The sequence below is a fragment of the Rattus norvegicus genome, chromosome 6 (assembly GCF_036323735.1).
Source record: "Rattus norvegicus strain BN/NHsdMcwi chromosome 6, GRCr8, whole genome shotgun sequence".
Classification (NCBI taxonomy): Eukaryota; Metazoa; Chordata; class Mammalia; order Rodentia; family Muridae; genus Rattus; species Rattus norvegicus.
In genome coordinates, this window is record NC_086024.1 from 140,532,917 (window position 1) to 140,559,634 (window position 26,718).

The 26,718-nt window shown below is 37.4% G+C and overlaps 1 gene segment (V, D, J or C); it reads right to left on the minus strand.

The window, feature by feature from the left end:
* Window positions 1-23,947: 23,947 nt before the first annotated feature.
* LOC134479486 (immunoglobulin heavy variable 3-74-like) lies at window positions 23,948-24,954 on the minus strand. The segment is given in 2 exon segments: window positions 23,948-24,701; window positions 24,809-24,954. Coding segments are annotated over 2 exon segments (480 nt in total).
* Between the last annotated feature and the right edge of the window lie 1,764 nt (window positions 24,955-26,718).

Genomic DNA, 26,718 nt, shown 5'->3' on the forward strand with positions numbered 1-26,718 from the left:
GGGTCTTTCATTGCCATTAGGCTTCATGAGCAGCCTCTCACAGACTCTCTTCATGGTGCCAAGCCTCAACTCCTTTGCATGACCCCTTCAGTCCTGAGCCATTGATGGCAACTGAGGGTGCATTTTCTCTAGTGGCCTTCCATAACCTCTCACAGTGCCCAGCCTCAGCTGCTCTTCACGACCCTTCCATGCCCTCAAAAACAGTACTACCTGGGTACCTATACATTAACAAGTACAGGGGCAGCATGAGGTACAACCTTGGCTATCTCTGGAACACAGCTTCTTTGTGCTCTTAGAAAACACTTCCCAGAAGATTTCACCTCAGTGATGCGGATCTCTTTCTTAGCTCCAGCTAACCAGCATCAATTGCCCCAGTAGTCTTCTTCTTCTCTTGAATATAAATCCAGAGGCACATGGCCAAAGCAGCCTACTTCTACTGCTTGAAGGAGCTGGAACATGGCTCTCTTGTTCTGTTACATTATCATTGTCTTCCTCTTCTCTAACTCCTTCACTGCCTAACTCCTGGTCTTTTTAGTATGCAAGAAGTCTGGATGTTTCAAATATTTTTTTAAATTTGCATTTATGTTCTCCATTACTTTGCCTTGTGTCTCTTGGTTATTTCCATCCCCAACAATCTCCTCTTGCCTGACAGATACCACCCTGACAAACAATCAGTTATTGACTATAAACTGGTTGAATGTGATTAACACCAAACCAGCTTTAGATGTTCCTACAAAACCGTATTGCCCTGGCCTTGATAAATACTGATACAGTCCAGGCATGCTGATGTGATTGCTTCTAGTGTTGAGACTTGGTCAGCTATCCAGTGTTTTTAATGAATATCACATTCCTGTTTCTTCAATCCTCTCCTTTCCTTTTACCTGAATTTTTATCCTCTCTGGGCCCTGACAACAATGTTCTATTTTCAGCTGAAAAGGTGTTACAAAAAAGAGTAAATCAACCCTTTTCCTAAATACTGAAATGGTATGTTCAAATTAATTTATTTCACCATTATCAGAAGGATTCTCATTCTCTTTTTTGGGGAAAAAGGAGAAGTAGCTAATTATTGTTCCCATTCACATACCAGAATTCATGATACCCTCATACTCTTTTAGTACCACAAATACCAGTTTTTTTTTTCTATTATGTTTTTAAAGTCTTCAGTATTATTCATGATAGAGGCAGAAATTTCTTTAAAGGACATACTTTCTAGATACCAAATTTTATGTGTGTAATTTGGTATTTACTTTTTGTGTTGGCTTTTTATACAACCCAATGCTAATGTATAAATACCAGAAGTAGAATAATCAAGAAATATAAGAGGAATGCTAGCTCACATGTATTAGCCCAAGATAAGATGCCCAAGACAATCAGGGAATGAGGTGAAAAAATGTTAGCAGATTCCTGACCCAAGTCTCAGCTTATGAATTAGGAATGCATAGTACTTAAGGAACCATAAATCACCTGCCATTGTTATTCTTCTATAACTACATGGCATTCTGCTTCCTTCTGCGATCATATAGTGATACCAAGGCAATACAACTATGTCTCAGTTTTGTAAAATCTTCATATCTTGTCATTCTTGATAACAGTCATGTCCCTCTGTAAATGGAAATTGTTAATGTGTGCCGCTGGCCTCATTAGAGTTCTATGCACAAAAGTGCATGCCCACAGACAGGTCTGTGAAGCTCAATGAATTTCAAATTCATAAAGCTTTAATGCAATCTCCTTCTTCTGTGTGAGAACAGCCACACACACACACACAAAAAAAAAAAAAAAACAGAAGTATACAAACTTAAGGAAATTGAAGTACTCACTATGGAAAACAAAAAGATATAAATTACAGAATAAAAATATTTTAAGAATTCATTGAAAATGAAAGCTAAAGAGATCTATGTATGGGGCATAATGAAGGCTGATCTAAAAGACAAGTTTACAATGTGAAATACCTACATACATGCACATATGTGACTCCCCTTCACACACAGACACACAGACACACACAGACACAAACACACAAAATTGTATATCTCATATATTATCAAATTATTGGTGAAGATATAAACTTTATATCAAAAATAAAAGTAATACCCAAAGGGTTAGGTGACAAGAAATAATTAACCTTAATGCTGAAATCCACAAAGCAGAAGCACACAGAAACAATGACATTAATAAACTGCTAAAGCAATAGGTGGTTATTTGAGAAAATTAGTAAGATTGATGAACACGTAGGCAAATTAATAAAAAGTAGGATGGTAAGTTTGAAATTAGTAAAAGTAAAGATGAAAATGGAGCATCACATCTGACAACAAGGAAATCCCTAGAATCACATGGATATACTTTGAAAACAGTATTAAAACAAACTTGCAAACCTAAGTTGTATAAATTTTTGAAATATAGATCCTGCTAAAGTTAAATCATAATCATTTTTATATTATAAATTGACTTATAGCATCTAGTGAAACATAAACAATAATTAAAAAGAATCCCATCTACCACCAAATAAAATATATCCTAGTGTCAGAGTCAATATAGAATTCGGACTGAATTAAAGAATTAATATTACCATTCCTCAAAACACTCTACAATGTAGTACCTGAAAAAAAACTTTGCCTAATCATTTTTGTGAGGTCCAATATTCCTGATACCCTGATACCTAAAAAGAAAGTTGCAGACCAATTTCCCCTAATAACATAAGTGCAGCAATTCCCAATAGTTTGCTAGAAAACCTTACCCAGAAACCCATCAAGATGGTCACCAACCATGATCAAAACATCTTTATCCAGAAATTCAGTGGTGTTTCAACCTTAACAAATTGATAAATGCAATCTACACATGAAAGAAAGAAATCGTATGATCATCTCATTAGAAGCAGCAAAGGGCTTAGACAAACTCCAACTCCCTTTTATCATAAAAGGTATGAAGAAGCTAGGAATACAATTTTATCTTCCAGAGTAGTAGAAGACAATAGGAGTTTGAAATGTATGATGACATAGACACAGGATTTTCTGAAGGTTTCTTTTTGTACAGTATCCATTGATGAAATAATGATAAAGTTGATAGAATAATAGACAGAATTAGCTAAAAGCACTGCTAGGTTATATCTGAACATAATATGCACAGTCCTCAGGAAGCAGAGAGGTTTGAGACCTGCTATTTTTATGTTCTAATCATTTCAAACGTTTTGTTTTCATTGAATAAACATGCCTTTCTAATCAAGATATCTGACAAAGCCTTTGCCTAGAATATTAAAAGAAAAAACAGGTACAGGAATGGCCATAAACTTCCTGATCCTGTGAGTGAGGCAGTGTCCTTCATGTCCTCAGAGCTGTCATTCATTCTGATAATGGGTGACTGTGTCTCTTAGTTTAAAATTAATATAAGCTAAGGATGTTATGTTTTGAGGGCATTGGATATATCTAGGTATTCATTTAGAGAGAATTCTTAGAATCTAAGAGAAAAAGTGGCCCAGATATATTAGAGGAATGTTTTCTTTTGTCTTCATTATCGCCTGGTGTCCTGAGTGTGATATTCAGCACCCCCTAGTGCTTGTGATGGACTTCCCAACAAAGTTCATGTCAGGGTCCAATCTGTGGTGTCTTCACTGTGTCCATTGTGCAGTAATTACTGGCTGTGTCCTCAGATCACATTTTATTCATTTGCAGGTAGAGAGTGTTTTGGGTATTGTCTCTGGATATGGTGAATTTATCCCCTAAAGATGGTGTGTAGTTTACTGTACTGTCAGCTGGATTAATTTCTCCAATTCATTCTGGCCCCTTCCCTGGAGTCTCCCGGTTCCAGCTCATCCATTAGCTATTAAAACTGAATATGGAGGTTGCACAGGAGAGCCTCAAGGATTTTCCAGACTATACCAGGCCACCTCCAGTCTCAACAAGCTTCACCCCACACTGGACACCTAAAAACAGAGAATCGTATCAGCAAACTGCCATACAAGTTTATTATCAATCTTGCTCATGACCACAAACACACTCAATATCTCTTATTCATGAATTACCTTGTAAAAGAGCAATGTGAAAAAGAATCGGCTCTAAACAAGGGATGTGTTTCAGTGATGTTCACTGAATGAGAATCCTGGAATGATCCTCTTTGCTTCAGAGTTGGTTCCAGGGTCATTTTCATGAGAAGAGTGATGGCTTATTTGCATGTCTCCTTGATATATAGCAAGCTCTCCTGAGCCAGCCAAGAGATGACAAACCCTAGAAGGAGTTTAAATGTACTCAAGGAGTCTGCAAATCACGAAAATGGTTGGAATTTTTTAACATATGGAGATTTTTTTAAACATTAATTTTTTGTTTAATTTATATTTGAAATAAAAATGCATTTTAGTGTTACTTTCACATTTCCAGAATTATAGATGGAAATGAGCATTGGTTTGTTTCCTGCTATGGAGTTGTCTTCTGTATGAGCCATGCCTATCATGAGGACTTAAACCATAATGGATTTAACAGAATTTCTGAATGAGATACAACCAATGTGTGCTTTTGTCTCTTGATGTTGAGAATCCTATTTCTGTGTTAAAATCTTGTGACATGACTGCATTCTTGAGTTCGGTTAAATATCAATAGTATCTTCTCCAGACCTGTGTGTATCGAAGAGTGTGAATTTCTTGTGTTATGATTTATTTCAGATCCTTTTTCCCTGTTCATATACTTGTTTGTTCACTAGAAACAAAGAGATACTGAAGAGCTGAACTTCATTTTGTAGCTTAGCATTTGTTATCTACATGTCCCCCTGTGTGCTAACCCAGGTCTTCCAGAAGGATGAGTTTGCTACCTACAAACTTTTCCTTGAGTTTATTTTCTAATGTGCTTCTTTCATTCATTAACAATGTTACCAGTCCCAATCTTATTTGGGGTCCCCGAGTTTGGTGTTCATTTGCAAGAAGTTATGAAAGTTGGCATACAGGATATGGTTGTGTTCGACTTTCGATTTCACACAATACATCATGAGTGACAAAGATTTCTCTGTGTCCAGACTTCATTGCTTTAATGGTAACTAATATGCTGACAGTCCAGTTTAAACAGAATGGGCTTACCTGTTAATGTGCTAGTTCAAAATTGAGTTTGCTCCATTTCAAGCATTGTGGATAAATCAGCTTAGATTCGGGGTGTTACCAGAAAAAAAATGTTGGTCTCACTCTTCTGCATCATGAGCAAAAAAGATCTAACTGGGCATCAACTCATCAAACTTCTACACAGGACAGAAGGTAAGGAGGAACAGTGAAATTAGGAAGCTTCCATTAATAAAATTCAGAAACTCAGGATCATGGCAGAAACTGCATAAAGCAATTGATCTTTACAGAAACAATCACTGCTGGAAAAGGAAGTCGAAGGGAATGGTAAGGAAGATTCCTAGTACATAGGGGAGCTTTGCTCAGCATTAATCCTCGGTCACCTCTTATGACAACTAAAAAAGTCAAGGTAGTGCAACAGGGAGTTCTTAAAAAAGGATAAAAAGAAAGAAAGCAGAGAGATGTGAAATCAGAGAGCAACACTGAAGCTGACTATTGCTACATTTTAAACCCAAAATGTAAATGAAAACAGGAGCATCCATGCATTTCATCAATATGTGAAAAGAAACTGACTTGATGATAAGCCCTCAACCTCAGACCCAGGAAACTGAGATGGAATACAGCACATACACACACATGCATGCATGTACATACACGTGCATGAACACACATGTACACACACAAACACACACACACACACACACACACACACACACACCAAATCCCCCGTATGAACACACAGCTTTAGAACTCAGGCACGACACTGGTTAACACAACCTGAATTGGCATGGCTCACTCAGGGAGCAAGGGCCCTTTGACACTGCAGAGATTTCCTCTGCTTGTTGCCATTATATCCCTGTTAATCTATGAAATTTATGAAAACTCTGAGGGGGTGTCCAGCCCTTCATTATGTAGTATCATTGTCATTCATTGTCCTAGTTCTTCATCAATTTCCGCATTGCTCTTAGATTCAATCACCACACTGGGAAAGAACTTAGACATGTGGATACTCAGTAAAAACCTCTACATTTAGAATGGATTTAGAAAAATGTATTGTTAATGAAGTTAGGTTTCTTTGTTTTCTGTAAGGGATTAGATGTAGGAAATGTCAGAATACAATTTGAAATACAGAGAACCACCATAGTTGAACAACAATTTTTTATGGACTCAGAAAAGAACAATTGTTGCTTGACCAGCCCTAACGCTAGAACAAGGTTATGATTAATTTCTTGTAGTTATATTTCTTCTTGGCTTCCTGATATGATTTAATAAAAATTTGATGATTAGATCTGCATTCTGAGACTTTTAATAAGAAATGACTGATTTTTTTTATGTAAAAGCTTAGATTTGTGCTTCTTTTAAGATTTTTGTAAGATTATATTTTAAGATAAATGAAAAAAAATTATTGGCCCTTTTTACATAACTGCTCATTAAAAAAGTAGTAGGAGAATATTGCTTAGAAAATCATCTTGCTTACTCACACTTATTTAATTTATAATTATTGTCTTAGTTATGAATGTATGAGGGTTCTTGGGAATAGTTTGTCTTCTTAAGCTGTGATAAGTAAAATAATTTTCATGTTAAGGTATTTGGGAACATATTAGTTTTTCATCGTCTTCCACTAGAACACACGGAATGCAGGCAAATTGTGAATTACATACTGTTTGAAAGATTTTTCTTGGATATATATATATATATATATATATATATATATATATATATATATATATGGGAGAAAAAATAATATCATTTTATTCTGCTCCTTGGTGTTTGCTCCATTCACCAAATATCTATGTATATATTTATATGTGTAAAGTTGCTTGGTAAGTTGAAGAATTTCTTCAGTTACACAGTGTGTTCGTGTGTGTGTGTGTGTGTGTGTGTGTGTGTGTGCATTTGTGTGTGTGTGTGTATTTATTTGTGTTTGTGAAAAAGAGAGAAACTGAGAGAGGAGAGAGAGAGAGAGAGAGAGAGAGAGAGAGAGAGAGAGAGAGAGAAGAGAAGAGGAGAGGAGAGGAGAGGAGAGGAGAGGAGAGATTTTCTTTCCATTTTTCCCTTTTTCAGTTGCTGGCTACTATGAGTGCCATCTCCTGCTTGAACTATCAATAACAACCTGTATTTGCTGACTCTATGCCCTGCTTCAGTTTACTTAGATGTCAAAGCGCTCTCTCTCTCTCTCTCTCTCTCTCTCTCTCTCTCTCTCTTTCTCTCTCTCTTTCTACACACACACACACACACACACACACACTAATAAACAAAGTGTTGAAATTGTAGAAAGTGTATCTACCATAAAAATAGTAACAATATCAGAAAATATTGTGCACACCACTGTAAACTGCACACTATCAAGTGTGCTTGAGGGTAGTTAGGTAGAATCAGATATCTTAATATAACTTTGTAAACATCAAGTCAATCCAATCAGGAAGTGGCAAAAAGAAATATTTGAATAATACATTAAAGCAAAAGCATTATATCAACCTAAATTAAAACATTTTGGTAGGAAAAAAGAAAAGAATGAAAAAGGAAAGAAGCAGGTAGATGCTTTATTCTAATGTGAGTTTGCCACTGTTCAGGTTTCTAGAAGTGTTGTGAGCCACCAGGTATTATGAGTTTGTCAAAAAAAATTGACTGAAAATGTGAAAGATCAAGTATTTTTCCCAAATAAAATTTTCTTTAAATAGAAACAGGAAGAATGATGCCTTTTATGGTGAAAATATAAACCAAGAAGGAATTGATTGTCCAACCTCATTTTAGTTAAAGGAAACATCATCTGGGAAAAGAATTATCAACAAACAACAATTATTACATAAAATATCAAAATATGCTACCCCACAGTTTAAAACTCTTCTGATAACGTTACTAACACAGGAAACAATTCAACCATCCTCTGAGGTGAAGATAACTGCTCTGCAGTGTGCATAAGTAACAGACAGTCTTGCAGAGATCTCTTAAGAGACAACAGTCAAATTATGGCCATGAAACCTGACAGTGTGCTGGGTACAGAAGTTTCAACTAATGCCTTCAGTCACTGGAGCAGTAAGCCAGTGCAGAATGTTGTGGCAGACATTGACTAAGAAATAAAATATGAAAGGACTCTAGTAATTTTCAATAACACAGGAGTTTACCAAAACAGTGACATTGATCCAAATATGCATGTCATGCTTCATGGTAATTTACTGTGATTGAAGTATGGGGAGATTTGGAGATTTTGTGTGAGACGATTCTCTTACATTCTTGTAAAACTGAAATTACTCAAAGTAAAATAATTTTTAGCAATCTACACCAACTATAAAAACAACAAAACTCTTTCGAAGATATTTCTAGCTAAGATTTTAGAAAAGTTAAGAAAATTTCTATTAGGAGATTATATGAAATAATGTTTGATTTCACGTATTCTCAAGAAGAAAATGAATATATCTGGTAATGGAAACCTAGTCAACTACCTAGGATTACTTGGATCATAGATCATAATGGAGAAGCTATAGCTTACAGTTTACTAAATAACATAATCTCTCCAAATTATAAATATTTCCTTATATCGAAGATAGGTGTAGCTATTTCTATACATCAAGGAATGTTTTCTTTGCCAGGTTATTTAAATTGAAGGCAAAGGGGAATGAATTTGAAAGAGTACATGTCTACTAAGAGTGCATTTTGGGAAGAAGGATAAGAGGGAATGGTATAAGTATATGATAATATAATTAAATAATATATCAAAAATAACAAGTGTGACCAAACATTTTGTTTTTTTTCTTTAATAAGGTACATAAAAGATAATTCAAACTGCCTGAGATATAACTCTGCAGGTAGAGTGATCTCTTAGCATGAGGAAAAAAAAAGATCCATGTCCCCATAGCATAAAAAGCCCTTCTGTTTTAGTGATATCTTAGAAAACAGGAGATAAAAACACACCCTAGAAAAAGCAAGAAATTAATCTTCTTTCTACTACCCCAAAAGAAGATTGCCACACAAGCATAAAGATCTGTAATTTTTGGGACAAGAACTTATAACACTTTCCTGTAACTTAAAAAAAAGTGACAAGATTAAACAATAAAAAATGACAGAATGAAGATCCACCTCAATTCAGTTCAAGATCATTGACAAAATAGGAATGTTAAACAACATTTTGAAACTCACATTCCTCTTTTAATTTACAATACTCTTGCTATCAAACAATGAAAACAGGCCAAAGGAATCATTCAGATTTAGTTCCAAGACTATTGGGAACTAGATGAAATATATAGTGGAGGACCTGCCTCTTGAATAAAACCTTCCATCTGTGAAAATTCCTGGGATTCAAGACCAAAGCAGGATAAGCTATGAATTTGTTGGTCATGGTGCCTGAGTAAGAAAATATTGCTATGTTTTACCAGTGCACCTAGCTCTCTGCACTGCATAGGTTTAATAAGGCATCACAGTTACATAGTAGTTTATAAAAGAAGAACTTTGCCTCCCATCTATTGGAACGCCTGAGAGGAAATGCTACAAAGGAAAACTGGGATTTCCTGATAAATCGCATGAAATACCCTTGCTATGCACCAGCCTAAGCTTTCAGTTCTTGACATTTGCCCTCTACTACCTGCTGTTTGTTTAACACAGTTATTTAGGGAATAACATCAGGTTTTATCAACCATTCCTCAAGATCTACCAGGATGTTGATTGAAGATTTATGAATAAATACAAGACATGGCTGGAAAGTAAATTTCCTCAATTCCTGTAGTTCATTTGAAGCCGCTAGGCACCATTCCTTATCACATGTATTAATCCTGACTGGTATAGATACTTTGAGTACTGGGGTGAGGCAATGTGTTTCAGGATGGGCATTTAGATTATCTCTGTAGTATTCGTTAGGAAGATACCAGAAAATACAGGCCATCCTCCAATTGTGCAGGTCCAGGTATATTTATATAAATGACTTGCAGTTATTTTCAATGGCAGAAGTGTATTCTTTTCTGACACTTTAAAAAATAGTAGTTATGACCATGAACACATAAGTGTTCTTTTTGTTTCTTTTTACATTTCAATTGTTAACCCCTTGCCCTGTTTCCTGTTCATAAACCCCTATCCCATGCCCTCTCTCTTCTTCTACATAGTGTTCCCCCACACATCCACTTACTCCTTCCGACCTCCCAGTCATGATATTCTCTTACACTGGGGGATGTGATTCAGCCTTGGGCAGGTTCAAGGGCTTCTCCTCTCATTGGTGCATGGGTGGTGCTGATTGGAGCCAGGGAAGTGTCCACATGTACTCTTTTAATGGTGAGATCTATACCCTGGGAGCCTTAGTTGGTTGGTGTTGTTATTCTTATGGGGTTGCAAACCCCTACAGCTCCTTCAATCCTTTCTCTAACTCCTCGAATTCGACCCTGTTCTCAGTTCAATGGTTGGCACTGAGCATTTTCCTCTGTATTTGGCATGCTCTGCAAGAGCCTCTCAGGAGAAAGCTGTATCAGGCTCCTTTCAGCATGCACTTATCAGCATCAGCAATATTGTTTGGGTTAGTTGTCTGCAAGTGTATTGGCCAGATCCCCAAATGGGAAAGGCTATGGATGGTCTTTCCTTCTGTCTCTGCTCTAAACTTTGTCTCTGTATTTCCTCCTATCAATATTTTTGTTCCCCCTTCTAAGAAGGACTGAAGCAGTATCCACACCTTGGTCATACTTCATCTTGAGCTTTATGCAGTCTGTGGATTAGATCTTGGGTAATTAAAGATTTTGGGCTAATATCTACTTAACAGTGTGTGAATATCATATGTGCGTTTTGTTTTTGTTTGTTTGTTTTATTTTGTTTTTGTGACTGGTTAGCTCACTCAGGATGTTATTTTCTACTTCCATACATTCGTGTATGAAATTCATAAAGTTATAGTTTTTGCTGGTTGAGTAGTATGCCATTGTGTAAATTTACAACAATTCATATACCCATTCCTCTGTTGAGGGACATCTGGGTATTTCCAGCTTCTGGAGATTACAAAAAAGTTAGCTGTGAACATATTGGAGCACATGACCTTGTTATAGTTGTAGTGTATTTTAAGTATATGCCCAGAAGTGATATAGCTGGGTCTTCCAATAGTGTAATGTCCATCCAATTTTCTGAGAAATCTCCAGACTGATTAGCAGAGAGGTTGTACCAGTTTGCCATCCCACCAACAATGGAGGACTGTGCCTCTTTCTACACATCCTCGCCAGCATCTGTTTTAACTTGAGTTTTTGATCTTTGCTGTTCTGACTGTTGTAATGTGGAATCTCAAGGTTGTTTTGATTTGCAATTCCCTGATGACTAAGCATGTTGTATATTTTTTTAGGTACTTCCCAGCCATTCAATATTCCTCAGTTGAGAATTCTTTGTTTAGCTCTGTACCTCACTTGAATAAGGCTATTTAATTCTCTGGAGTCTAGCTTGAGTTCTTAGTCTATATTGGATATTAGCCCTCTTTCAGACATAGGTTTGGAAAAGATCTTTTCCCAATCTGTTGGATGTCATTTTGCCCTAAAGACAATGCCCTTTGTCTTACATGAGTTTGCAATTTTGTAAATTCCCACTTGTTGATTTTTTATCTTACAGTATAAGCCATTAGTTTTCTGTTCAAGAAATGGTCCCCTGTGTCCATGTGTTTGAAGCTCTTCCACACTTTTTCTTCTACTAGTTTTAGTTTATCTGGTATTATGTGGAGGTTCTTGACCTACTTGGACTTTTGCTTTGTACAGAATGGATTGATTTGTATTCTTCCACATGCTGACTTTAAGATGAAAATGCTCTTTTTTCCACATGATAGCTTAAACTTATTTTTTAATTCTAATACCAAATGATGTATTTGCTTGCACAAAATTTTGCATGCCATAACCCGTAACCACAGATAGCCTTGTACCTTGTACACACTTGACTCCAAAGAATCCCTTGGTCTGTTTAGTAGAGTACAATAAAGTTCACATGATATATGAACATTTGTATAAATCATTGTTTAATTTCCATGGCATCAAAGCAAGTGCTTTGTGGAAGCATTCTAGAATGTGGTCCAACATACATGGGTGTGAGCAATCAATTGTGGGACTTATAATTTATTGTGACACATGCTGCCATTCTGAGGTAAACTGAGTTTCAAAATGTGACTCAACCAGTAATACTATTCCACAATCAAAGAAACAACACAGTATTTCATGATCAGAGGAAGAAATGACCCAAAGACTCATTGCCATTAGTAAGATAAGAAGCACAGTCCAAATAAAACAAAGTGAACAACACAAATAAATAAAATGTAACCCACCATTCTACCAGGGTACATATGCATTCTATTCATAGTGTTCTTTTCTGAGATAGCCAAAAGCCAGGAATAGTCCATATGTTGCATAATGGAATAGTGGATAAAAACTCTGGTTCATTTACAGACTGGGATACTATCTACCTATTAAGAATGAAGACATCATGAGTTTTGCTGGCAAAAGGATGTAATTATAAAGTAGCATCCTGAGTGAGGTAACTCAGACCCAAAAGGACATACACCTGTCACATGGTAGAACATTTTTTTGGTATATGCCCAAGAGTGGTATAGCGGGATCTCCAGATAGATATATTTCCAATTTTCTGAGAATCTTACAGATTGATTTCCACAGTGGTTGTATCAGTTTGTAATCCCACCTGCAATGGAGGAGTATTTCTTTTTCTGCACATACTTGTCAATATGTGCTGTAACCTGAGATTTTGAACTTAGCCAATATGATTGGTGTAAGGTGGACTCTTAGGGTCATTTTGATTTTCATTTCACTCACATGTGAATATGAACTATCAAGTGATATTAGCCAAAAAGTTCCTGATACCCAAGAGACAATCTACAGAAATCAAGAAGTTTAGAAAGTCAAAGGCCCAAGGGAGGATGCCCTAATCACAGTTTGGAGGGAGAAGAAAGCAAACATGGAGGACAGAGTGAAAGACAGACCTGGGTGTGAGAGGGGATAGGGAGCAGAATAGGGAAACATGATCAGGTATTGGTTGGCAAGCAGGTGTGAAGTCCAGAGCGCAAGCAGAATAAACACATATAGGCATCCTCTGGCGGTAGGAGGTGGGGATACCCTCTAGAATGTAGATGAGAAACTGGCAGATGAGAACCTCTCAGGACTCAAAGGAATGGAAATTAGATGAAATGACCAACAGTGAGGAGAGGGAACTTGTAGAGTTCACTTCCAGTATAAAGACAGGGCATCAAGTAGAGAAATGGGTTTGCCATCCCATATCCAAATAGCATGACCCTGAATTGTTTTTGCCTAAAAAAAAACTCCAGGTACAAAAACGGAGAAGAGACTGGGAAATAAGACCCAGTGTGAGGCACAAATTGAGGTCCATCTCAAGGGGAAGCTCCAAGGCCTGACACTATTACTGCTTCTATGGTGTGCTTACAGACATGAATCTAGTATAGCTGTCCTCTGAGAGTCTCAAAAAGCTGCTGAATGAGACAGATGCAGATACTTATACCCAACCAATGCATGCTAGCAAAAGAGAACCCTGTGGTTAGCAGGGAAAGACTGGAGGAAGTTGCAGATGAGGCCAACCCCGTAGGAAGACAAACAGTTCTCAACTAACCTAGTCCTCCTATGTGTCACGGACACTGAGCCCCCAACCAGGCATCATACACTAACTGTTCTAATGACCATCACACATACAGGCCAGAGAACTGCCTGGTTTGACCTCAGTGAGAAAAGATGCATCTAAACCTCAAATGAGGGTCCAGGGAGTGGGGAGGCCTGGTAGGGTGGGAGTGGGTAGGCTGGGACTTCCTCTTGGAGATGGGGAAGGAGAAATGGGGTGAGAAACTGTTGGAGGGCGAACTGCATGGGGAATGACACTGTACTTTAAAAATTAATTAAAATTAATTAAAAATAAATTTGATATGGAAATTATAATATCCAAATTGAAACGTTTTAGCTTCAATATTCAATGACTACTTTAACACACAATTAAGAAAAATGTTAATTAAGTAGTACATGAGCCATATTCCAATTTAGTTCTATTTCTCCAAGTTTAGTATTTCAAGTTATTCAAATTAAATAAATGTTTAAATAAAGAAATTATACATGATTTCATTATTTCGCACACTAACTTTTTCATGTACTATTCTTATTTACAAATACACTAATATTTCTGTACACCAACTTATAGGTCATGAAGATTTAATTATTTGCTAGCATTGTAAAAATTATCAAGCTGATTTGATTTACTATATTGCTTTAAAATGTCTGGACACAGTTCAAAACACTAATCAAATATGAAATAAAAAACTTAACATTTGTCTTAAACAAACAAACCAAAGAAAAAGAAAAGCTAGAAAAGCCTTTTGAAAAGTCTAAAACTATTCGTCATTTTTAGTGACTGGTCTTATAAAGGTCTTTTCACTGATCATTAATCTTTCTTCCTCTTAATTTTCTTCTTCCTCTTCTTCTTCTTACTCTTCTATCCTCTACTATTTCTCCTACTTCTTCTTCCTCTGTTCTTTATCTTCTTTTTCTTCTGCACATTAAATGAATTAGGAAGGTAATTATACATTAGTCATTAATTGAATATAATTAATAATGTGAGAATAATTAAAAGATGTTGTTACATAAAACTAATGAAATAACAAGAAAATTTGCAATAAATATGGTTATTTAATGATTCGAATAATGTGATAGAATTTTATAATTTGTCATTATAGGAAAGTCCATCACAAAACTGAACTATAAAATTAATTAAGTGTAATTAGTATAAGATCATATAGATTTGTTAATAAATGTTAGGAATTCTTTTTAAAGTTGGCCCATATTGGATAATAAATTCCCATTATATATTTTATTTATAGTAATAACTTTATATTATACAAATTATTTTCTTTTTTATTTATCATTTTATTTGTTTATATTTCAAATGATATCCTCCTGACTGGTTACCCCTCGACAAAATCCACGTCCTACACTTTTTCTCCCCCTCCCATTGTTTCTATGTGGTTACTCTGTAACCCACTAACCTATTTGCTCCTCGCAACTCTTGCATTCCCATATACTGAGGCATCAAGCCTCCACAGGAGCAATTAATTAGTAAAAATGACATACATTTATATACTCAAAATAGCCAGGAATTCAAGCATCTCCCAAAAATAGAGCCAATAAACAAACTAAGAACCACAGTGAGCCACACCATAGAAATATGTAAAGCAATACCAGTTATATTAAAATAAACCAGAAAAAAGAAAACAAAATCTTATGCTGCCCACATCTCTCACTCCTTGTTTCCTGGCCTTTCCCTTCCTATTAGCTATTTTCACACACACACACACACACACACACATACACACACACACATATGCACACACATACACACATATACCTTACTTTGTTTGTTTAGTGTTTCATTTACATGATTTTAGGTCTGATGACTTGGTATCAGTATTTGAAAATACTTACACAGCATAAATATGATTATGAACTTATGTGTAGATATGCAGGTAACTCAACTCAGTCACAGGAAATGAAAAATTCAAATGAATACCCAAACATATTAAACAGATCTTTTATGAATAATATATGTGCATGTTCACAGATATGTAAAGATATTTAATCATTGAAATGCAAATTAAATACAAAGTGGAATGCCAATCACATACTTAGAACTACTTGTAAGAAAGAGGAAATGGAAAATGCTGAAGACACACAGATATGAACATTTTGTTGGTTTAAGTATAATTAATTACGTAGTCACACTGGTATGTACTATTCAAGAAACAAAATACAGCAACATATTGTCTCTCAATCAACTACTTTACTATGAATAAACTACAGTGGCAAGTGTCAATGAGAGGACTATGCCACCAGGTACAACAATTGCGGATTTATTAACAGTTGTAGAGATATGAAAGGTAAACTTATAATTATCAAGTTGAAAGTGATTGTGAAAATTTAGGACTTACTGAAAGATATGACTAAAGAGTATAATCAAAACACATGGCATGTATGTACAAATGATCAAAGATGCAAAAAAAGATGAAGAAAATCACCTTGTTTATAGAAGAAGAAATGGATGATGAAAATGAGAATATATGAAAATACTGTGATATGTTAACGAGATGAGAAAACGCTTTCCTGTGTGTGACAGAACAGGATTGGACCTGGGTAAGTTCCACTATGTAGGAAAATACACGTACATGAGGACAAATGCTGTCTGAGGTGAGATACAAGGGGTATGAAATGGGAAAATTATGGAATAGTACACAATGTACTCATGATTATCAGAAGTTGCAGAGGGAAAGAGTGGTTGCAGAAGTAAAAGCATAAATCCCAGCTGTACAGGACAGACTGTACAGACAGTTTTACATTTAAAAACTGATTATTCACTATATACTTAATACTTGGGACAGAAAATTTTCTGTAAGTCAGCAAGCTAACTTCCTGCCCACACTGTGTATTTAAATTAAGCATAAGGTAATAATTTATTGATCTAAAATTAGTCATTTCCCAATTACTGATTTTTTCTAATCAGTAACTGTCAAACCCTCAGGATTCTATGGAAATATGATGGTAATGTCTACTGTATTTTCTCATGATTTCACTTCAAAATGATACATGAATTAATTACTTGTCTGCTTCTTCATATTGGAGTGCTGCACACATGTGCTTGTTGTTTTCTTATTTTTTTAAATTTAACTAATTAGTTTTTTCTTCTGCCATAACTCTTCTCATATTTTTACCCACTTTCATGTTATTTATCTCACATAGAAATTAGCTAAGACATTCTCAGCTTTTTTCAGACTGAGGGAAATTCCATCAAAAATGAAGCTTGGATTTTTGTTGCTCTTGACATGAGCTGGCTTTCCAGGGCTACAAAGACACCTGTTATCCATGTTTTCCATTATGTATTTACATAAAATATCAAATAGTGTGAAAGAGACTTTCTAGGCGAGCAGATTTAACTTTTCTAGAAAGACAGCATGTTCGCTGATTCATATGTTCTATACCTTCTTTTTTTTTTTTATTAACTTGAGTATTTCTTATATACATTTCGAGTGTTATTCCCTTTCCCGGTTTCCGGGCAAACATCCCCCTCCCCCCTCCCCTACCTTATGGGTGTTCCCCTCCCCACCCTCCCCCCATTGCCGCCCTCCCCCCAACAGTCTAGTTCACTGGGGGTTCAGTCTTAGCAGGACCCAGGGCTTCCCCTTCCACTGGTGCTCTTACTAGGATATTCATTGCTACCTATGAGGTCAGAGTCCAGGGTCAGTCCATGTATTGTCTTTAGGTAGTGGCTTAGTCCCTGGAAGCTCTGGTTGCTTGGCATTGTTGTACATATGGGGTCTCGAGCCCCTTCAAGCTCTTCCAGTTCTTTTTCTGATTCCTTCAATGGGGGTCCTATTCTCAGTTCAGTGGTTTGCTGCTGACATTCGCCTCTGTATTTGCTGTATTCTGGCTGTGTCTCTCAGGAGCAATCTACCTCCGGCTCCTATGGGTCTGCACTTCTTTGCTTCATCCATCTTGTCTATATGGGTGGCTGTATATGTATGGGCCACATGTGGGGCAGGCTCTGAATGGGTGTTCCTTCAGGCTCTGTTTTAATCTTTGCCTCTCTATTCCCTGCCAAGGGTATTCTTGTTCCCCTTTTAAAGAAGGAGTGAAGCATTCACATTTTGATCATCCATCTTGAGTTTCATTTGTTCTAGGCATCTAGGGTAATTCAAGCATTTGGGCTAATAGCCACTTATCAATGAGTGCATACCATGTATGTTTTTCTGTGATTTGGTTAGCTCACTCAGGATGATATTTTCCAGTTCCAACCATATGCCTACGAATTTCATAAAGTCATTGTTTTTGATAGCTGAGTAATATTCCATTGTGTAGATGTACCACATTTTCTGTATCCATTCCTCTGTTGAAGGGCATCTGGGTTCTTTCCAGCTTCTGGCTATTATAAATAAGGCTGCGATGAACATAGTGGAGCACGTGTATTTTTTATATGTTGGGGCATCTTTTTGGTATATGCCCAAGAGAGGTATAGCTGGATCCTCAGCAGTTCAATGTCCAATTTTCTGAGGAACCTCCAGATGATTTCCAGAATGGTTGTACCAGTCTGCAACCCCACTAACAATGGAGGAGTGTTCCTCTTTCTCCGAATCCTTGCCAGCATTTTCTGTCACCTGAGTTTTTGTCTCAGCCATTCTCACTGGCATGAGGTGAAACCTCAGTGTTGTTTTGATTTGCATTTCCCTTATGACTAAAGATGTTGAACATTTGTTTAGGTGTTTCTCAGCCATTCGGCATTCCTGAGCTGTGAATTGTTTGCTTAGTTGTTTAGTTCTGAACCCCACAGTGACCTTTGCCTTACAGAAGCTTTGCAGTTTTATGAGATCCCATTTGTCGATTCTTGATCTTAGAGCATAAGCCATTGGTGTTTTGTTCAGGAAATTTTGTCAAAAATCCAGTGACCATAGGTGTGTGGGTTCATTTCTGTGTCTTCAATTCTATTCCATTGGTTTATCTGTCTGTCTCTGTACCAATACCATGGAGTTTTTATCACTATTGCTCTGTAATACTGCTTGAGTTCAGGGATAGTGATTCCCCCTGAAGTCCTTTTATTGTTGAGGATAGTTTTAGCTATCCTGGGTTTTTTGTTATTCCAGATGAATTGGCAAATGGTTCTGTCTAACTCTTTGAAGAATTGGATTGGTATTTTGATGGGGATTGCATTGAATCTGTAGATTGCTTTTGGTAAAATGGCCATTTTTACTATATTAATCCTGCCAATCCATGAGCATGGGAGACCTTTCCATCTTCTGAGGTCTTCTTCAGTTTCTTTCTTCAGTGTCTTGAAGTTCTTATTGTACAAATCTTTTACTTTCTTGGTTAAAGTCACACCAAGGTACTTTATATTATTTGGGTCTATTATGAAGGGTGTCGTTTCCCTAATTTCTTTCTCGGCTAGTTCTCTTTTGTGTAGAGGAAGGCTACTAATTTATTTGAGTTAATTTTATACCCAGCCACTTTGCTGAAGTTGTTTTTCAGCTTTTGTAGTTCTCTGGTGGAACTTTTGGGATCACTTAAATATACTATCCTATCAACTGCAAATAGTGATATTTTGACTTCTTCTTTTCCGATCTGTATCCCCTTGACCTCCTTTTGTTGTCTGATTGCTCTGGCTAGAACTTCAAGAACTATATTGAATAAGTAGGGAGAGAGTGGGCAGCATTGTCTAGTCCCTGATTTTAGTGGGATTGTTTCAAGTTTCTCTCCTTTTAGTATAATGTTAGCAACTGGTTTGTTGTATATGGCTTTTACTATGTTTAGGTATGGGCCTTGAATTCCTATTCTTTCCAGGACTTTTATCATGAAGGGGTGTTGAATTTTGTCAAATGCTTTCTCAGCATCTAATGAAATGATCATGTGGTTTTGTTCTTTCAGTTTGTTTATATAATGGATCACATTGATGGTTTTCCATATATTCAACCATCCCTGCATGCCTGGGATGAAGCCTACTTGATCATGGTGGATGATTATTTTGATGTGCTCTTGGATTCGGTTTGCCAGAATTTTATTGAGTATTTTTGTGTCGATATTCATAAGAGAAATTGGTCTGAAGTTCTCTTTCTTTGTTGTGTCTTTGTGTGGTTTAGGTATAAGAGTGAGTAATTGTGGCTTCATAGAAGGAATTCGGTAGTGCTCCATCTGTTTCAATTTCGTGGAATAGTTTGGATAATCTTGGTATGAGGTCTTCTATGAAGGTTTGATAGAATTCTGCACTAAACCCATCTGGACCTGGGCTCTTTTTGGTTGGGAGACCTTTAATGACTGCTTCTATTTCCTTAGGAGTTATGGGGTTGTTTAACTGGTTTATCTGTTCCTGATTTAACTTCGGTACATGGTGTCTGTCTAGGAAATTGTCCATTTTTCTGCAGATTTTCAAGTTTTGTTGAATATAGGCTTTTATAGTAAGATCTGATGATTTTTTGAATTTCCTCTGAATCTGTAGTTATGTCTCCCTTTTCATTTCTGATTTTGTTAATTTGGACACACTCTCTGTGTCCTCTCGTTAGTCTGGCTAAGGGTTTATCTATCTTGTTGATTTTCTCAAAGAACCAACTTTTGGTTCTGTTGATTCTTTCTATAGTCCTTTTTGTTTCTACTTGGTTGATTTCATCTCTGAGTTTCATTATTTCCTGCCTTCTACTCCTCCTGAGTGTATTTGCTTCTTTTTGTTCTAGAGCTTTGAGGTGTGCTGTCAAGTTGCTGACATATGCTCTTTCCTGTTTCTTTCGGCAGGCACTCAGCGCTATGAGTTTTCCTCTTAGCACAGCTTTCATTGTGTCCCATAAGTTTGGGTATGTTGTACCTTCATTTTCATTAAATTCTAAAAAGTTTTTAATTTCTTTCTTTATTTCTTCCTTGACCAGGTTATCATTGAGTAGAGCATTGTTCAATTTCCACGTATATGTGGGCATTCTTCCCTTATTGTTATTGAAGACCAGTTTTAGGCCATGGTGGTCCGATAGCACGCATGGGATTATTTCTATCTTTCCGTACCTGTTGAGGCCCGTTTTTTGACCAATTATATGGTCAATTTTGGAGAAAGTACCATGAGGAGCTGAGAAGAAGGTATATCCTTTTGCTTTAGGATAGAATGTTCTATAAATATCTGTTAAGTCCATTTGGCTCATGACTTCTCTTAGTCTGTCTATGTCTCTGTTTAATTTCTGTTTCCATGATCTGTCCATTGATGAGAGTGGGGTGTTGAAATCTCCTACTATTATTGTGTGAGGTGCAATGTGTGTTTTGAGCATTAGTAAGGTTTTTTTACTTATGTAGGTGCCCTTGTATTTGGGGCATAGATATTTAGGATTGAGAGTTCATCTTGGTGGATTTTTCCTTTGATGAATATGAAGTGTCCTTCCTTACCTTTTTTGGTGACTTTTAGTTGAAAATTGATTTTATTTGATATTAGAATGACTACTCCAGCTTGCTTCTTCCAACCATTTGCTTGCAAAGTTGTTTTCCAGCCTTTCATTCTGAGGTAGTGTCTGTCTTTGTCTCTGAGGTGTGTTTAATGTAGGCAGCAGAATGCAGGGTCCTCGTTGCATATCCAGTTTGTTAATCTATGTCTTTTTATTGGGGAGTAGAAGCCATTGATGTTGAGAGATATTAAGGAATAGTGATTATTGCTTCCTGTTATATTCATATTTGGATGTGAGGTTATGTTTGTGTGCTTTTCTTCTCATTGCTTTGTTTCCAAGATGATTAGTTTCTTGCTTCTTCTGGGGTATAGCTTGCCTCCTTATGTTGGGCTTTACCATTTATTATCCTTTGTAGTGCTGGATTTGTAGAAAGGTATTGTTTAAATTTGGTTTTGTCATGGAATATCTTGGTTTCACCATCCATGTTAATTGAGAGTTTTGCAGGATACAGTAACCTGGGCTGGCATTTGTGTTCTCTTAGGGTCTGTATGACATCAGCCCACGATCTTCTGGCCTTCATAGTTTCTGGAGAAAAGTCTGGTGTGATTCTGATAGGTCTGCCTTTATATGTTACTTGACCTTTTTCCCTTACTGCTTTTAATATTCTTTCTTTATTTTGTGCGTTTGGTGTTTTTACTATTATGTGACGGGAGGTGTTTCTTTTCTGGTCCAATCTATTTGGAGTTCTGTAGGCTTCTTGTATGCCTATGGGTACCTCTTTTTTTAGGTTAGGGAAATTTTCTTCTATGATTTTGTTGAAGATATTTACTGGTCCTTTGAGTTGGGAGTCTTCACTCTCTTCTATAACTATTCCTTAGGTTTGATCTTCTCATTGAGTCCTGGATTTCCTGTATGTTTTGGACCAGTAGCTTTTTCCGCTTTACATTATCTTTGACAGTTGAGTCAATGATTTCTATGGAATCTTCTGCTCCTGAGATTCTCTCTTCCATCTCTTGTATTCTGTTGGTGAAGCTTGTATCTACAGCTCCTTGTCTCTTCTTTTGGTTTTCTATATCCAGGGTTGTTTCCATATGTTCTTTCTTGATTGCTTCTATTTCCATTTTTAATTCCTTCAAATGTTTGATTGTGTTTTCCTGGAATTCTTTCAGGGATTTTTGTGACTCCTCTCTATGGGCTTCTACTTGTTTATTTATGATTTCCTTGATTTCTTTCAGGGTTTTTTTCGATTCCTCTCTGTAGGCTTCTACTTGTTCTCTAAGGGAGTTCTTCACATCTTTCTTGAAGTCCTCCAGCATCATGATCAAATATGATTTTGAAACTAGATCTTGCTTTTCGGGTGTGTTTGGATATTCCATGTTTGTTTTGATGGAAGAATTGGGCTCCAATGATGCCATGTAGTCTTGGTTTCTGTTGCTTAGGTTCCTGCGCTTGCCTCTCGCCATCAGATTATCTCTAGGGTTGCTTTGATCTGCTATTTCTGACAGTGGCTAGACTGTCCTATAAGCCTGTGTGTCAGGAATGCTGTAGACCTGTTTTCCTGTTTTCTTTCAGCCAGTTCTGGGGACAGAGTGTTCTGCTTTCGGGCGTGTAGTTTTTCCTCTCTACAGGTCTTCAGCTGTTCCTGTGGGCCTGTGTGTTGAGTTCACTTGGCAGGTCACTTGCAGCAGAAAAGTTGGTCTTACCTGTGGTCCCAAGGCTCAAGTTTGCTCTCGGGGTGCTGCCCACGAGCTCTCTGCAGAGGCAGCAACCAAGAAGATCTGCGCCGCCGTTTCCGGGAGCTTCAGTGCACCAGGGTTCCAGATGGCGTTTGGTGTTTTCCTCTGGAATCAGTAATGTGTGCAGCGTGCAGTCTCTTCTGGTTCCCCAGGCGTGTCTGCCTCTCTGAAGGTTTAGCTTTCCCTCCCACGGGATTTGGGAACTGTTTATCCAGTCTGTTTCTTCAGGTTCCGGGGGTGTCTCAGGCGCAGAGGTCCTGCCGCTCCTGGGCCCTCCCCCACGGGAACCCAGAGGCCTTATACAGTTTCCTCTTGGGCCAGGGATGTGGGCAGGGGTGGGCAGTGTTGGTGGTCTCTTCCGCTCTGCAGCCTCAGGAGTGCCCACCTGACCAGGCGGTGAGGTCTCTCTCCCACGGGGTCTGGGAGCAGAGAGCTGCTGCAGGCCGGGATCCGCAGGTGTGGGACTCCCGGTAAACACCGGGAGTGCCCGGTCCTAGAGGAATTCTGCCTCTGTGTGTCCCGAGTTTACCAGGCAGGTCACTTGCAGCAGAAAAGTTGGTCTTACCTGTGGTCCCAAGGCTCAAGTTTGCTCGCGGGGTGCTGCCCACAAGCTCTCTGTTCTATACCTTCTAGAGGTGTAATTCCAACTTCAGGTCCTGTATAAGGCAAGAAAACATGTTTGAAATTTGTGTTTCCATATGGACACAGACTTTACCAAATAAATAAATGTATACAAAATCCTATAATGAGCAGTCATGAAGTTGATGGAGAAATAAATTGACTTATCCAAAGAGAAGGTGAGCTCAGAAATGGAATATAACCAGTACCCATGCAGAAGAATGGAAGTTTAGAACTCAGTAGCATTTATGGTCCATTCACCCCAATAGTCTTGATTTTCCATTAAGAACAAGTCCTATTCTAATCAAGATATTTGACCAAGACTCTGTCTTGAATCTGAGAAAAGGAGACAAACAAATGAATAGGGATTGGTTGTTTGAATATGCGTGGCCCACTGGAAGTTAGATTATTTGTAAGAGTGGCCTTATTGGGGTAAGTATAGCCTGTTTGGAGGAATTGTGTCCCCTGTAGTCATGAGCCTTTGTGGTGTACTCCTATTCTTAATCCCTACCAGTGCGGAAGAGACTCCTCTCCAGGCTTCCTGTAGAAAGCAGTCTTCTACTGAATGTCTTCAGATCAAGAAGTAGAACTGTAAATTCCTCACATACCATGTCTGCCTGCAAGTTCCTGTGTTTCTCATCATTATGACAGCAGACTGAACCACTGAAAATGTAAGACAGGCCCAAGTAAATGATTTCATTCAAAAGAGTTGCCCTTGTGTCTTCTGGACATAATGAAACCCTAACTAAAATGCAGGCGTCTCCATGAACTTGTTCATGCGATTTCAGTGATGTAGCCTGAAACATTTTTGACCTTGTTGTTGGAATTTTGTGTTTTCTTCATGTGAGACTCTGCCTCCTGTTTTTTAGTAACAACAAGAATACAAGAAATGTTTTGAGCACATTCGTTTCCTCCAAAACAAATATTGAAAAAGACTTTCAGAGAAACTAAGGAGAAAGGCAGCTTAGATAACTCAGAATAGTGCTTGATTATGAGTTTAAAATCTGGTCTGAAGCAGTGTTTTGCATACTAGGGGTTCTGTGCACCCCCTGGTGGTACTGAGTGGCCTGACAGTGAGGTTTCTGTATAATTTCACACTGAAGTTCATTCATTGTGATTCTAGTACAGTAATAAATGGCTGTGTCATCTGATTTCACATTGCTCATCTGCAGATACAGGGTGCTCTTGGCATTGTCTCTGGAGATTGTGAATCGATCCTTTATGGATGGTGCATAGTTGGTCTTACTGCCATCCGTGTTAATCTCTCCAATCCACTCCAGGGACTTTCCAGGAGTCTGCCGAACCCAGTCCATCCAGTAGTTACTGAAAGTGTACCCTGAGGCTACACAAGAGAGTTTCAGAGAACCCCCAGGTTGAACCAAGCTTCCTCCAGACTCCACCAGCTGTACTTCACACTGGACATCTGTAAGTACAGAAAATACTTGTTAAAAACTGTCATAAACACACATTGTTTCTCATATTCATGTCAACTCACACATTTAGCATGCATTGTTTTTTTTTTTAAACTACCTTTTAAAAGAGAAAAAATAAAAATTAAGCTCAATTCCAACTCCATGTTGAGTAGTCAGTAAGAAGTCTTGGGAACCAGAGCAGACCTCCTCTGCCTGAACTGCAAGGTTAGGTTGGTCTGCTTTTTATGAATAAAGAGCCGCCCTATTTGCATGTCTTCCTGCTATACAACATGATATATAGTGAAAGCCAAGAGGTGACAAGTCTTAGATTGTTTGTAAATGTACTGGGTAAGTTAGGTTACAATGTTAATATTGAAAAACTTGGTATGAGATGTCATTATTTTGATTGAGAGCAATTAAAAATCCTCTAATTTATTTTATACTTGCACACAAGAGTTGCATTTTGATGTTTATTTCAAATCAGGTTTCATTTCCTGGGTTCCTGTAGGATTTAGTTCAATGTGCCTGTTCAATGATGAAGATACAGATCCCTGTGGAAACTCCAGGTCTGAGTGCAGCTGCTTCTTGACGTTTGGAACTACCTTTCTGCATTGAAGTCATGTGACATACCTGCATTTTAATGTTCAAATAACAAACTGCAAAATGTTGTCAAGACCCATGAGTACCCAGGAGTCTTTGAATTTCTTTTGTTACTATGTATTTTAGTTCTTTTTTCTCTGCTTATTTCAGTACACAGGTCATTATTGCACTTCAATATATTCTCAATGTGTGCCGGCAATGGGGTCAAAAGAATGGCTTCAGACCCAACTTACCTCCCATTGAATTTACTACTCACACAATTTAATTATGCCACACCACAGGCATTTATCAGTCCTATTCTTAATTTGAGTTACTAAGTTTGGTTCTCACTTTCTAGATGCAACAGGCATAGACATACAGGATGGATTTCTGTTTCTATTTTCAGTGAAAAAGAATTTTTATTTGACAGATGCTTGCTCTGCTTTTCTTCTCTGCTTTAATGGTGACTGATATTCTGATTGATACATAGTACAAAGGGTTTATTGTCGTTTAATTAGTGGATTTGGGTTTGAGTATGCTTCAGTTTCTTGCACTGCAGATAAACCAACTGAGCTTTGGGATATCACCTGAGAACAGTCTTCATCTCATTATTTAAGGAAAAAGAGCAAAGAATATCTTATTGAAGATCTGCCCATTAGATTATGCTAAAGGAAGATAAATCTGAGGAGGTACAGTGGGGTATGGAAGCCTTGGTTCAAAAAAATTTAGAAACTCAGGATCTGAGTTGAAACTATACAGCTTAAAGTGATTGAACTTAGTGGAACCCAAGTTTGCTAAAGGAGTCAAATAAATATGTAAGAAAGATTACACAAAAGCAGGGAAATATTCCTCTCCATTAGCTCAAGTTCACCTGTGATAACAAGTATAAATTTTAATATGCTTCATAGTATAAATCCAGAAACTAATGCAAAGATATAAATGATACATGGGGCAGGAAGGCAACATTGGCATTCAAAGTTCTTGCATTGAAATCCCAGAATTAAAAAAAAAACAAAACAAAAAAAAACATGATGTATATGAACATTACAGGAGCAAATACCTGAAAAATATCTACCTTATGATAATCATCTACTCTTACACTCAATAATTTAAGAACCAAAGCATGTTACATACATACACACACATACACACACACACACACACACACACACAGAGAGAGAGAGAGAGAGAGAGAGAGAGAGAGACAGAGACAGAGACAGAGAGAGAGACAGAGAGAGAGAGAGACAGAGAGAGAGAGAGAGAGAGAGAGAGAGAGAGAGAGAGAGAGAGAAGTCTGCCCACAGGCAACCTATAATCCATTAAACTGAGAAGGAACTCAACCCTTAAAGTCCTCTAATGTATACAGATGATGTACTCTTACCAAAGATTATAACATTTTCACAGAAATCAAGAGTGTGATCAAAAATCAACAAATGACTCAAGCTTATA